The following is a 12,545-nucleotide window of genomic DNA, read 5'->3' as shown; positions in this document are numbered from 1 at the left end:
AAACCATCGTTAAAAAAATCCTTACATTTTATAAATAGGTGGTATTTCCGGACGTTGTACTTTCACTACAATCAGTGATACATGCATTTATTTGCCTAAGGAACATAAATGGTTGCAAGGACCAAGCTTGAATGATGCAAGACATAGCCATAATATGTTAGCAGTGGGAGACAGCTTATATGTTATTGGTATGATATGTTTAATATATATGGTGCTGTTGCAAAATGGTTAATGTATATATGTGGTGAGTACTTGACAAAAGAATACAGGTTCAAACCCTGTTGCTGCTACCATTGTGGGTGTATGTGTCTCTGCGCAAATTACTTTATGGTAATTGCTTCACCCAATGGTTATTTGTTGGTTTGTCCATATGGTAAATGGTTTTGCCATGCAAAATATTAAATATATTAAAAATAAGTTACATAAGTGGCTCCACCCCAATTAAATTTGCATTCTGGAATAATTTACATAAAATATGCATTGGCTTAAATGTTGTACATTGCCTTTTTCAGGTGGTCCGTTTTGTAAGCGGAAAAAAGGAAGTGGTAAAACACTTCTGAAAACAGTTGAGCGATTAAGAATGTCTGGAAAGAGTTGGGAAAAAGTTCCTTCTTTGCCTGCAGGTTTGAATGTTTAGTTCTGTCTGTAATACAACTTAAATATGGTAGTGTGGGGTAAGACATGTTTTCATTTTCTTTTCTTGTCTAATTTGTATTAAATAAAGAATATTTACAGTACTGTATAACCATAGCCCCAGTTCAAAGCCCAATCAGAAAATATGATTTTTGTGTTAATGGTATCCCACCCTACCCCACAGTACTATATATCACAGCTCATACTTATATTATAGATGACAAGGTCATTAACCTTGTGAGCGCTTCTCTGGGTTCGAAAATTTATGTTTTCTGCTCCCACGAAAATTCCTCTAACACAAGTGTGTATCGTTACTCTACCAAAGAGCAGGATTGGTTACCTCCTCTTACTTTGTTTTCACCACTGCCTTTCCCAGTGCATTTTGTGGTTGGTATATACTATGTTTAATTCATATGATTTTTTTGATTCATGTAGTATTTTTAATTCATATGATTTATTATAATTTGTAGGTTTTTTTTTACTTTTACCAAAAATTGTTCTCGAGAAATAATAAGATAGACACTGTCCTGTTTTATTGAAACTTTCACATTTTCCAACCCATTCTAAATTTTTCCAGGCAACATATGACGATACAATATATGCATTTTCCAACCAAGGAACAAGGTATAAGGTATGTTTCATGTATTAGTGTGGCCCCAATAGTTTTCTTTGTTGATAGAGATTGTTTAACAGCATTTTTTAACTTTTTCCATATATTACAGGTGATACCATTCAATATAAAGGCAAGCCCAAGATGGGGTCGATGTGTTGGCTCAGTGAAAACGGGTTGTTGTCCACCAATGTTCCACAATGGAAAGTTGGTGACTGTAGAAGAGGATTATGATGGACTTAGTTGGTCTGTTTCAGTTCAAACTTTAAAAGAAGCTTTGTTACAGGTAAGTTTGTGAGTTTTAGTTGTAAAAACCGGCCCATTGTGCTGGTGCTATGGCTGTAACGATTCTTCTAGAACAAAGGAAACTGGTTCAAAGCTCGTTGCTGCCACCATTGTGTGCGTATGTCTTCTTGGACAAGACCATTAACAATAATTGCTCCAACCCAGACTGAAACAGGCTAAAAATGCTGAGCTAACTTTAGAAAGATCCAAATTTGTAACTTTGTAGGTACTTACTTTTTAGGGGTTATTTCTTTTTTAGTTAATGTTCGGATGACAGTTTAGACAACAAACAATAGACCACTTGGTTGAAGCAATTACAGTTTAGTGTCTTACCCAAGGACACATTTACCCACTATGGCAAAAGTGAGCCTTGAACCCATAACCGCTGAGCCAGAGGCTGATGCACTAACCACAATTTTATTACTTTATATATTTCATTAAAAATTCACTTCTTTCTGCAGGTGCAAAATGACGAACCAACTCTATTCACTCAACGACCAACATCTTTTAATATCCAGATGCTACATACTTACTTTCCATGTTAGCAACTAAACTACTGTGATTTAAACACAAGAAGCATACTGATTTGTAACTAGCTGCTTAATTTCACAAAATGACATTTTTATTGTACTATTTCTTTACGAAAGTTGGCTTTATTGTCAATAGGTTATTAACGTACAAACAATTTTTTGGGGCTTTTATTATGTATAGAATTAATTCCTTTGCATACACACGTTTTTTTTTTCTGTAGTAAAATTCTGCCTGTGCCATAAATTTTCTTCCATTTACTTTTTTCTAGTTTAATTAAATTTCATATTTTGTCGTGGTACTTATTTACCTTCATTTGTGTAAATGTGCTAGCTGCTTGGTGGCTTTTTCATATACAGCACTTGCCTTACTGTTTTAAATATGCGCCATAGGTGCTTGCACTGTATCATGTGTTTAACAATCAAATGCCGTATTTTGCCGAATATAGAACACACACATTAGATTACAGCATGTTTAGTTTCACTAGCTAAGAACTTCAGTTAGATAAAGAATTCGCATAAGCCAGGTAAGTTATGTTGTAATTTTCATTGCAAATTTTTTAACAATGCTTTTACAGGACTTAGACGGACGAAGCAATATTACATTAGAATACGGTGTGAATTTGGACATCGACAATATACCGAACATTGTACTTAGGTTGGAACTTGGAAATCAAGAACAAACTGTTTGGAAGAAACAGAACCGTTTGTTATTTACTTAGTAAATAGTATAGTAGGGTTGGAAGATGGGACACCTTTTGATTCTATTTTCTTTCCCATTGGGTAGCAAACAACATTCAAAGAAAACCTCATCCTCTTATTTTCCATAGACCGTTGTTGGTTGTTTAAAACGCAGATTTAGGATATTTAGATAATATTTGCTAGAGGGATCCTATCGTCCCACAATCTACTATAACATTTAACCAGCAGTTTGTGTCAGAGATACACAGCTTTACAGTTCCAACAGCTAGCGTCAGTTTTATAAGAGTAATCAAGTTGACAGATAGTCAAGCCAGTTAAAGCACAAACGAAGTACTTCGACATTGCTAATCAGTTCATTTTTGTGATTTTATTGTAGGCTAAATGCGTCGTTTTAACTGATGCCTTTGTGTTTCTTTTGTAAAACTGGTATGGTTACACGTTCGACGAATCTTAATTAACAAAATGTTTATTTGTACGCGCAATATATACAACGCTGCATCATGGAAGATAAAGAGGTACATAATATTATATATCAATATATCCTGACAATAATAATAAGAGCATAGATCATGCTGTACACGTTTTCTGCAACGTTGAGATATTGTATATGTTGACGGGTTGTGTAAATAACGGTGGAAATCGGTTTCCATATTAAGATAAGAAAGAAAACAAGGATAAATCGGGCTTCACGCGTCGGAAATCAGTTTGTTTGCTGAATTGAATGCGTTGGTGTGTGTGGTTAATTTTGAGCTTGCGGTTTGGCCGAGTGCCAGGGAAAGAATGCAACAAGTTAACGGGAGACAGAGTACTGGCAGTGAAGATTAATCTGCTGGATTAAAGGATACCGGGTACTTAACCGAGGTAAATATGTACGAGGTATGAGATGAAGGGAACGATAAAAACCTACAGTAAATAAGGAGGCGCCATGCTCGCTAATTACATAGACCACTGACAGCGCCAACGACCGTGGAGTTCTACGTTGGATATTTTATGTTGCCGTGCAACTGTTTGGACCTTGGTCTTCTAAGTTTTGTTTAAGCAAGTGCATGTCCGTTTGCTCAGGCGTAACGTCACCCTTCGTCATCGATTTCACGGAAGATGACGTAAACGATGACGTAGATGACGAGGCGCCTGACCTCTGAGGAAGCGAACCAGGTCTGGAATATGCAATTACTATCGCTGGCAATACGAGACAGCTTGCGTATCCGAGAACGAAACTGAAATCCCGGAGATTCAGACACTCGGTTGGGCCAAGGTCCAGGCCCCAAATGCGACCCATGTGGTAAATATGAAGCGGCAACCAACAAAGAAAGTACGCCAGTTCTATGAGCGACACCCACACCCCGCCCACAATAAAACGACTCGCCGGCTTTCGGCGTTTCTTTCCCCGCCGTTGCGAGCTGTCTACGACCCGATGTTGGTTTTGTTCAGTCTGGGTAATTTGAGAGTTGTATCTTGCAGCTGTGGCTTTGTACATAACACACAGGCAAACAGACACTAAAAGTGGTGTGGCATATGCCAAAGCGAAACTGCAAATCACCCACACACGATACGGCTCGTTATTGAGATCCTTGCACTGTGGCTGCAGAGAATCGTCGAATTTTTCTTCATCTCCACTCAGCTCATACACGTCGTACAATTCGGTCTCTTCGACAACAGTCGATGTTTTGTACCATGGAAACAAGGTACACATGTGTCGGTCGGCGCCTATGGCATCGGTTTCCGCAAAGACAAGCATTGGAACGGAGAAGCCAGCCGCTAGCATCCAACCAAAGCCCACCGTTAGTATTTCGATGACCGTGCGGCGAATATTTCCAATACCAGGCCGTTTCCGCATCACTACATAGTCAGCTGCCACCGCCACGGCGAAATAACATTGGCAGAACATGCTCAGCGTCTTCAGGCAGTTAACCAGCTGTAAAAACAAAATAAATCTCAGTTGACGCAGTTCCAAATTGGATATTGTTTGTTACAAAACGAGTCAAAAGGTCTATTTACAAACTTTTTCAAGTAATCAGTTTCATTTTCAGCAGTTAGGAACTAGTTTTTTAATATTTTCTTAACCAGCACACATATGCCTACCTTGCATGTGATCGAACCGAGTCTCCAATCTCGCAGCGCTCGATATTGCGCTGAAAACGCCAAGCTTGTAACCAACAGAAGAGAAGATATGCATAGATTCTGCATGAAGAGTTTCTGCGAGTACTGGATCACTGTACATCGCTGTGTCATCACCAATCCAACAACATTCAAAACCAAGCCTACAACAAAATATTACAACTTTTAAAACGTTGCGCTGTTTTTATAAAAGGCGAATTTTTTCAATTTTTTTTTTAGTATTTAAAACAATTTTCGTTTTTAATTTTTGTTTTCGTTTTTTTTATGATTGGGGGAAATACCCGTACCTGCGACCACTATGACGCAATATATGATAGAAATGACTATAGTTCTCGGGGAGACATCCATTTTCATTAATTCCTTGTCGATAGCATCGGAGAGTTGATTATAATCTTCCTTGTAATCGTATTCAAAATAAGCATATTCTCCATCGTCCTCTGTCAGTGAGGGTTCGCCCAACTGGGCATTTACATTGTAAACAAAAAACAGCACAAGCAGCATGGTATGGGACCGTTGCCGCCACATTTCATTCGACTAAAACCTCACCCAGATCGCTGCAAAAATGACTTTAAAATTCGATAACGATCTGGTTATTATATCTCTAATAAGCCATGGTATTTTCGGTTACTCGGACTTACACCCTAATGCGGTTTTGATAGCCTGGACCTCTGTCGATCCGACTAAGCTTACCGCAGACACGAGGTCGCCAAGGCCACCTGCTAATGAGTCTTATCATTATTGCTGATCAAAATCGACCTGTAAGTTGCTCGTGTGTCTCGCGACAGCAAGCGCAAAAGGCTGCTTGCATAATAAATAACTCTGCGGGGGGCGCCGCAAGTGCGGCACGTTATTAGCACTGTTTAGCTAATCCCTGCCATTCGATGCGTTTAACTAATATATTTATACCTCATGCATCAAACCTTAACAGTTTCAGCAAATATATATAATCAAACTGTAGCTCAAATTAATGTGGTTTCTAACCAAAAACAAACTGGACATAATTTGGGGCGAATTTTCATGCACCCACGCCCACGGCGTTTCTGACCTGTTTGAACTGTTTTACTACGACGTTTATTTCGTCCAACGACATATGTCGCTTGCTTGCTTCACGGCAATGGTTAACCACAGTTCGATAATACGAAGGGAGTTTGTCCGTATATTGATTAATCCTTATTACCGCTGCTTTCCTCTCGCACTCTCTAGAGAGGCATCAGTTGTTGAGCGGAAATATTGAAACTTAATGCGAATGAACATCTTGTCGGTTTCGTAACCACACACCGTTGAATTTTGACGCTGTATTATTCCGCGGGGTTGTAATTGAAACTTCCGCGCGTCGAGCACTTGCGCTGCACCTACTTAGCATATCAATCAAGCGCTCAAGTAGTTGCCAAGTGTGTATCTGTCGCCGAAAGCAAAAGTAACGACCACAGAAGTCCTCAAAGTAACGACCACAGAAGGGAACAAAAGCCACGGCCGAGATGCGAAATTAAAACTACGCGCCATTAAAATGGCTCTGGTCGTCCGCAGGCAGGCGTGGGAGCCATTATCTAGGGCTGCGAGCTCCATGAGAAAGTGCGTTGTGCTGATATCGATATAGGCGGCTGTCGACGCCCGCAATTATACTCTTACACATGGCCGAGCACTGGTCTACGTGATCACATTAGCAGGTCGGGCGTTATTAGATAATTAGACCTTGGCGGTTTCTCAAAATGAATATCAGTAATCGAGTTATATACGAAATATTGCACAAAGCCAAACACGTTGGCACCGTAACACAAACCTTTAAACGCCAGGTTGTCTCCAACGCGTTTTAAACTGTATTGAAATTCCGCCCCGATCGTCAGCATTCTTGCAAAGCTTATACACCTGATACAGATCATATACGTCAACATAAGCGGTTTCAAAGTTAATACGCGGAAACAACATGATATAGCTAAGCCCAAACTTGTACCTCGCCCTATGGCTTATATCGTACATTTGACGCCTGCACTCAATAAACAGTATTAAACCAGCATGTTCTATATCAAGTCTATCTATCACCAATGTATGCTCACTGTGGTATCACAGGTCCAAGGCTGCGCTATTTGCTACGAGACGGCGTCTTGTTTGAACAACGTTTCTCAAATTACATATACTCACCATTTTACACCCCTTTCAGCACGCTCGTATTTGTTGTACAAGGATCCATAATAACGCCACAGTCACGTCGTGTTGCGTTATACTCAGCAGGCTACCTCGGTCCAGCTGAACCAGCGTTAATATACAAATGCTGACGCGCAGGAAAAGAATCAATAACAAATCTCGAAACAATCTCCGTGAAAAAAAATGAAGCGGTTTAAGGGTTGAGAGAGAAGACTTTGATTTCAAAGCACTTGGCACCGGGATTTCTCTCTTGTCTACAATTAACCTACACGTGACGAATGACACTCGGCTAAGCTTCACTTCGCGTAACTTTTCAAACTAAAATATGCAGCCAGTTCTCGTATTTTGGCAGATACTCGTAAAGCGGATGTGGTGAATACGGTCGTAACCGAAGTCCCTACAGAACGGCTAGTTTTGCGAGCGTGCAATTTACACAGCCTGTACAAAACCACAATCCACACTTCAGCGCTGGCGGCACGAAATGCGCGAAAATAATATTGCTTAGTCTATCGCCTATTTAAAGTGTGGGCTGATCAATACATCCTGGCCAACACTTCCTAAGCTATTCTAGCGATATAAACAATTAGGATGGCGCGTCGTCTAACCTCGCACGGACAAATAAACGACAATGCAGATCCTGCCTCGGGTCTTCACGCGTTGATAACACCTCGTACCGCAATACCGCATAGACAACACTCCCGCAAAATACTGACCCGATATAGTCTGACAAGGGAATCCTTTTAACTTAAAAAAACAGCCACAACTAAGCGGCAAACGTAGTTTTCTTTGACGCGAATCGAAAGTAATAAGCACGTCAACACTTTCGCGTGAGTGTTTTTCCGGCAGCGCCATTTCGCGGTGCAGCCTGGCAACATGTGCAATGCCTCACATCCTGGCATCTCTTACAACAACACTCGTTTCTCCGTATATAGACTCTGTCTTTACACAGATATCTTTTGCTTTGAACCTCATTGTTGACTTAGCTAATCTTGACCATTGCAGCTAAAAGACACCTCAGCACCTGCTTTTAACACCATAAGTGTAGAAGTCAATATTTTTAAAGCGCCAGCGCACCTTACACGCTAATATGACAGTAAATTTCCTGTAAACTGAACGTTACAAATTACACGCACTTTGGAGTAAACAAACTGATGGTGCCCGTCCATCTTAACCTCGCGATTATTACGTCTTGCGCATGGTTACCACTGAGCTCATCCGTGAAGTCTGCGCCGCCGAAACCGCTCGACAGCAGGCCCAGAAACGCTTCCATATGCCACAGCACTTCACACCTACGACGTTTTGGTCTCGCATAGCAGCCACACGGTCGTGACAGCCGGAAATGTCAGGTGATCATGTTTCTACTCAGCACGCTTCATGGCTTCGCTGTGGATCGTCTAGATTGGTATGACAACAATGCAAGCCACATAAGACGGAGCGTAACTAATGAAATTCGCATCTAATTTTGATTCGTAATATATGGTACTACTGTAGGGCAAGATGGGCTACGGTAGCACCTAAATCACCTATTTTTTGATTGAGTTTCAACAATAAACAACCCCCTTCAGAGCCGCGGGGCTGCGGTTATCTATACTTATGTACCCTGCTATAACATATCTATACCTGTCTGTAAGCCTATCTTTTAGTATTAGTGTAATTAAAACAACGGCATCTATACTAACTGGCAACCGCTGAGGTTACGTCAACTTTTTAACACAATTATAGCTTTCGTTTCACCTCGTTCCCAGCCCAAGAAGCGAAACTATTCCTCAAGGTGATCCATCTCATTTACGGTAATCAACCTTTCACATTTTTAACGAAAAACTGGCGGTCGCCAACCCAATTCCGTCTTTTGCTTATAATAGAGTTGGAGGCATAGCTGCGGTGTAGTCTGTTAGAAACCCAACACGTACTCTTGAAGCTGTAACGCCTCGGCCTGCTTAATTTGAACAACAAAAACTACTACCAAAATCTCCGCTTTACAAATATCAGTAACGCGATATCTGTATCCACATATTAGCAGCTAAACCGAAAAATCGTGGAGTAAATATGTTTTGAATACAAACAAATTACCTCGTTGCGTATTTACAACCGATAACTCGAACTGAACAAACTTGTCAGTAATTTGATATGACGCCATTTTTCTTCGTTTTCGTAACGAATACTGATCTTCCAACAATAAATCGTGTGTCTGAATGACAAACTATACCTAAGTAGTTTCAACAACTGCATTCTAACCTTTGCTTACTATAATTTACGCTGAATATACACTGGTCCGTACACGAGTTGCAGCTTGTACATCTGTAGTCTTAAATCAACGGTTGTTATCGCAAATGAGCGCAAACATTATACGCAAGTTACACTGCGACACAAGGTTGCCCTTGAATGCAGCCAGCCAACTATTAGAGGTTGCTACGTTTGTTTATTATGTTTACTGTGCGGTAGGTACGGCGGTTCGATTTAACCACGGCCAAGTAACAGTTGATCAGGACCCGCGTCTGTTTATTTCGTGGTAAACCTTCGCCTGGCTTCCATCCCCGCCTGCTGGTAAGGATGTCTCAGCGTGTTGTTTTAACTCTGAGTTGACCGGCGCCACGGGACATCATATTTTACATAGGGGTGCACGCGCTCACCGCCAATTCTGGCTTTACATAAACCGTAAGAGGATTCGCAAAGCTCCTTTAAACGCTTAAAATATTGCCACCGGAGACAGACTGAGCTATTTAAACAACAAAAATAACCCATGCGTTTACGGTCAGTTAAAATAAAAATATTTTTTTGCCGGTTCGCCCCAATGCCACATAGCAACATGACACGTAGTTATTTTCTTGTTAGCTGTATGCTCAATTACCTCGTAAATCCCCTCCCTTCACGTACAGATTGACCATATTTGTTTTGTTCTCACATTGCATTTACTTTTCCGACCCGCTAAACAGGTAATACTAAAATAGGCGGCTGTCAACAGCGATGCCTATGGCTCTCTAAACTTGGTTACCACAGGCATTTCAGGTGCACAGTAACAACAGGCAGACCACACCGCATTTTTACGGTTCGTGAGCGTTCACTAATATACCTGGCACACCAGTGGTCGCGGTTTCGGATGAGAATTGGCGTTCTGGAACCCCAACGTAAAACTAATAAAAACTAACATCCGCTCCGGCGAAACCGAAACAATTCACGCTTTTCAAGTGTGGGTAAAAACGTTCTCTTCCGCCCGCCTATAAACGCGCTTGCGGTTCGCTGATCGCTTTAGAACCACTTTGCAAAATAAACTGAATTGTCGGCGCGACAAGATTTTCCCGACGTGTAACATAAGCAAATGGAATCCGTAAACCGACGTCGGAATTTCGAACCCAAAGTCCGAGCGATTGTAAATAAGGCCATTCGTGAGCCCAGCAAAGTTTTCTCAAGCTTTTGCTGCCCGGACGGCTGCGATTACGCTTTCAAAGGATCAGAATCGGCTGAAATAGAATCGTCGCGGTAACTTTAGTAGGGTTTAATTCGTTTCAAAAGCTGATCCTGATATTTCCACACGCACCCTTCACTCAGATATTCAGCCTTCAAAAACTCGTACACCCGAAAAGCAGCCGCCTTAATCCAGAATAATCCTTTGTCAAATACATCAGGTATGGTTGAGCAAGCGCATGGAACTCACGATTACCACCATACACATTCAAATGGCATACGAGCATTCGCCATTCAAATGCATCAGGCTTAAAACATAATCCACCCGCACATCAGGAGATAATCATCCTCAAAAGAACGGATTTGGACGGCGGGTGCAATTTTAATTCTTGGCGAGACTAACAGCGCAGTTATACGCAAAGCATGACCGCCCTATAGCCAACAACAACAGTTGATGTATCTTTCATAATTTGATCTTCGCTGCTTCATGGTAAGTACCATCGCACCCTATATTAACCGCTGAATTATAGCCTTACCACCTAGATTGCGATCATTCTAGCTTTATTTTTCATCCTAACTCTGCCTATGTATCAAGCGGGACAACGGCACAAGTTATTTGTCAGGAATGCCCAACGTACATATTCCGCTTGATTTACAACTAAGGAGCCGATGCAAAGACAAGCGCAATCCAAGCGGTAATTGCGCCCGACAGCTAATAGCGATCCGACCACCCACCGAGATAGCTAACCGGCAGTTTAATTGTCCTCGTTGTCGTCTTAGCTTCAAGATGAAACACTCATCATTTACAAATGACATTTTCAGAAACCGATAGTTAAGGCGTAGACTAAACTAACTCAAAAACGGTATACGTATGACCTCGAGGGCGAAATGTGGAATTTAAGCTAAAGTGATATTTTTAGACATTTCACATATACAGCCGCAAACTCGTTATGGTTATAATAGGGTGAGTGAAGACGAGACACCTTTAGCACATAATATTTAAATATTCTGATCGTGTTTTAAACAATTAACAAGAGTCTATGGGAGTGATGCGTTTTTTAAATTCTTTGACTACTCTTTGTTTACGCCCAAATGGGACGAGAAATAGAATGATAGGTGTCCCATCTTCCCCAACTCTACTAAATTGTCCTATCCTTACTACGTATATGGCAAAAATCTCACCATTTTCTAGCATTTTCTTTTAGATCAATTTGTATCTTTAGTAAGCTGCTATTCGACTTGCTTAAAATTTGCTTTAGCAGCTTAACGAGCTGCTATCTATGCGATGACGAGCCAATCTAATGCCGCAACATGTTTGCCGGTTAAACAGGTGATTGTTTGCAGATGTAATCGGTTGTGAATATCTGTTTGTCCACTAAAAATCCATCACACATGGCCCGAATGAAATATTCTGACGTATTTTGTAAAGAAATGTTTCTTTGCTCCGTATGAATTATGACTTCTATAACTTGCTTTATTATCGCATGGCCGGAAAACAACAGTCGTTATAACACGGGTGTTCTGTTTGATACACATTTTGCACACTTACGATTTACCAAGTATGTATCTGTGTGGTGATTGTTTTTTGTATGACTAACAATTTAGACAACCCATTAGTAAGAACTGGGTTTGCGAAATAACCGTTACGTGTCTTGCCCAAGAAAATACGCCCATATATGATAGCAGCATTGAACCTGTTGTATATACACTGTGACTGTGGCGAGGTTTAGATTAGACCGTATATTCAATATCCAAATATTCGTATCTAGAAAATCTTATCTGTGAAAATTTTGGTCCTGTGGGTTGGAAACCTTAAAATTATTAAAATCAAATTGACTTAAAATCGACAAGCGTCAATTGCTTTTGGTGTTAAAGCTAAAAGTTTTCTTATCCGTTGGTTAAAATCATTTTGATATACTCAGTTGGGCAAGATAAACATGTTTTCATTCTCTCTTGTCGTCGTTTTTAGTAGTAAAAAACATTTAAATAAATATAAAACCGTTAGTATATAATTATATAATCTTTAGTTTTACCTTTGATTTCATTTTCCCCTTGGTCCAAGATTGCATTGTGTCACCAATATTTGGAAGTACTGTGTCCTCTATCGGTTGAACGTCTTCGTATTT

The 12,545-nt window shown here is 40.5% G+C and overlaps 2 protein-coding genes across 3 annotated transcripts in view; one reads left to right on the top strand and one right to left on the bottom strand.

Annotated features, from left to right (window-relative positions):
* Window positions 1-2,515, top strand: part of LOC100175584 (kelch-like protein 28) — an 8,448-nt gene extending 5,933 nt beyond the window's left edge. For both annotated transcript variants that reach the window (XM_026833747.1, XM_009859777.3), the window contains 6 exons: window positions 39-188; window positions 513-623; window positions 851-1,020; window positions 1,211-1,264; window positions 1,356-1,529; window positions 1,990-2,515. In XM_026833747.1, coding sequence (XP_026689548.1) covers window positions 39-188; window positions 513-623; window positions 851-1,020; window positions 1,211-1,264; window positions 1,356-1,529; window positions 1,990-2,073 — 743 coding nt within the window. In that variant the 3' untranslated portion in view covers window positions 2,074-2,515. The remainder of the gene's footprint in view (window positions 1-38; window positions 189-512; window positions 624-850; window positions 1,021-1,210; window positions 1,265-1,355; window positions 1,530-1,989) is intronic.
* A 692-nt stretch (window positions 2,516-3,207) lies between these two features.
* Window positions 3,208-7,889, bottom strand: LOC100183474 (kappa-type opioid receptor). The gene is made up of 4 exons (XM_002129453.4): window positions 7,015-7,889; window positions 5,163-5,429; window positions 4,840-5,018; window positions 3,208-4,672 (listed from the first exon to the last, which is right to left on the bottom strand). The coding sequence occupies exons 2-4, from the start codon at window positions 5,398-5,400 to the stop codon at window positions 3,746-3,748; spliced, it is 1,344 nt and encodes a 447-aa protein (XP_002129489.1). The 5' UTR covers window positions 5,401-5,429; window positions 7,015-7,889; the 3' UTR covers window positions 3,208-3,745.
* Between the last annotated feature and the right edge of the window lie 4,656 nt (window positions 7,890-12,545).

Source organism: Ciona intestinalis, chromosome 3, assembly GCF_000224145.3.
Source record: "Ciona intestinalis chromosome 3, KH, whole genome shotgun sequence".
Classification (NCBI taxonomy): Eukaryota; Metazoa; Chordata; class Ascidiacea; order Phlebobranchia; family Cionidae; genus Ciona; species Ciona intestinalis.
The sequence above is the reverse complement of the archived record's forward strand: the minus strand, read 5'-3'. Positions and strand labels throughout refer to the sequence as shown.

Coding starts and splice junctions, on each gene's coding strand:
- LOC100183474 (XM_002129453.4), bottom strand. CDS start 5,400: ATGTGGCGGCAACGGTCCCATACCATGCTGCTTGTGCTGTTTTTTGTT. Junction 5,019..5,162: donor TTGCGTCATAGTGGTCGCAG/GTACGGGTATTT, acceptor ATTTTGTTGTAG/GCTTGGTTTTGAATGTTGTT. Junction 4,673..4,839: donor TCGGTTCGATCACATGCAAG/GTAGGCATATGT, acceptor TTGTTTTTACAG/CTGGTTAACTGCCTGAAGAC.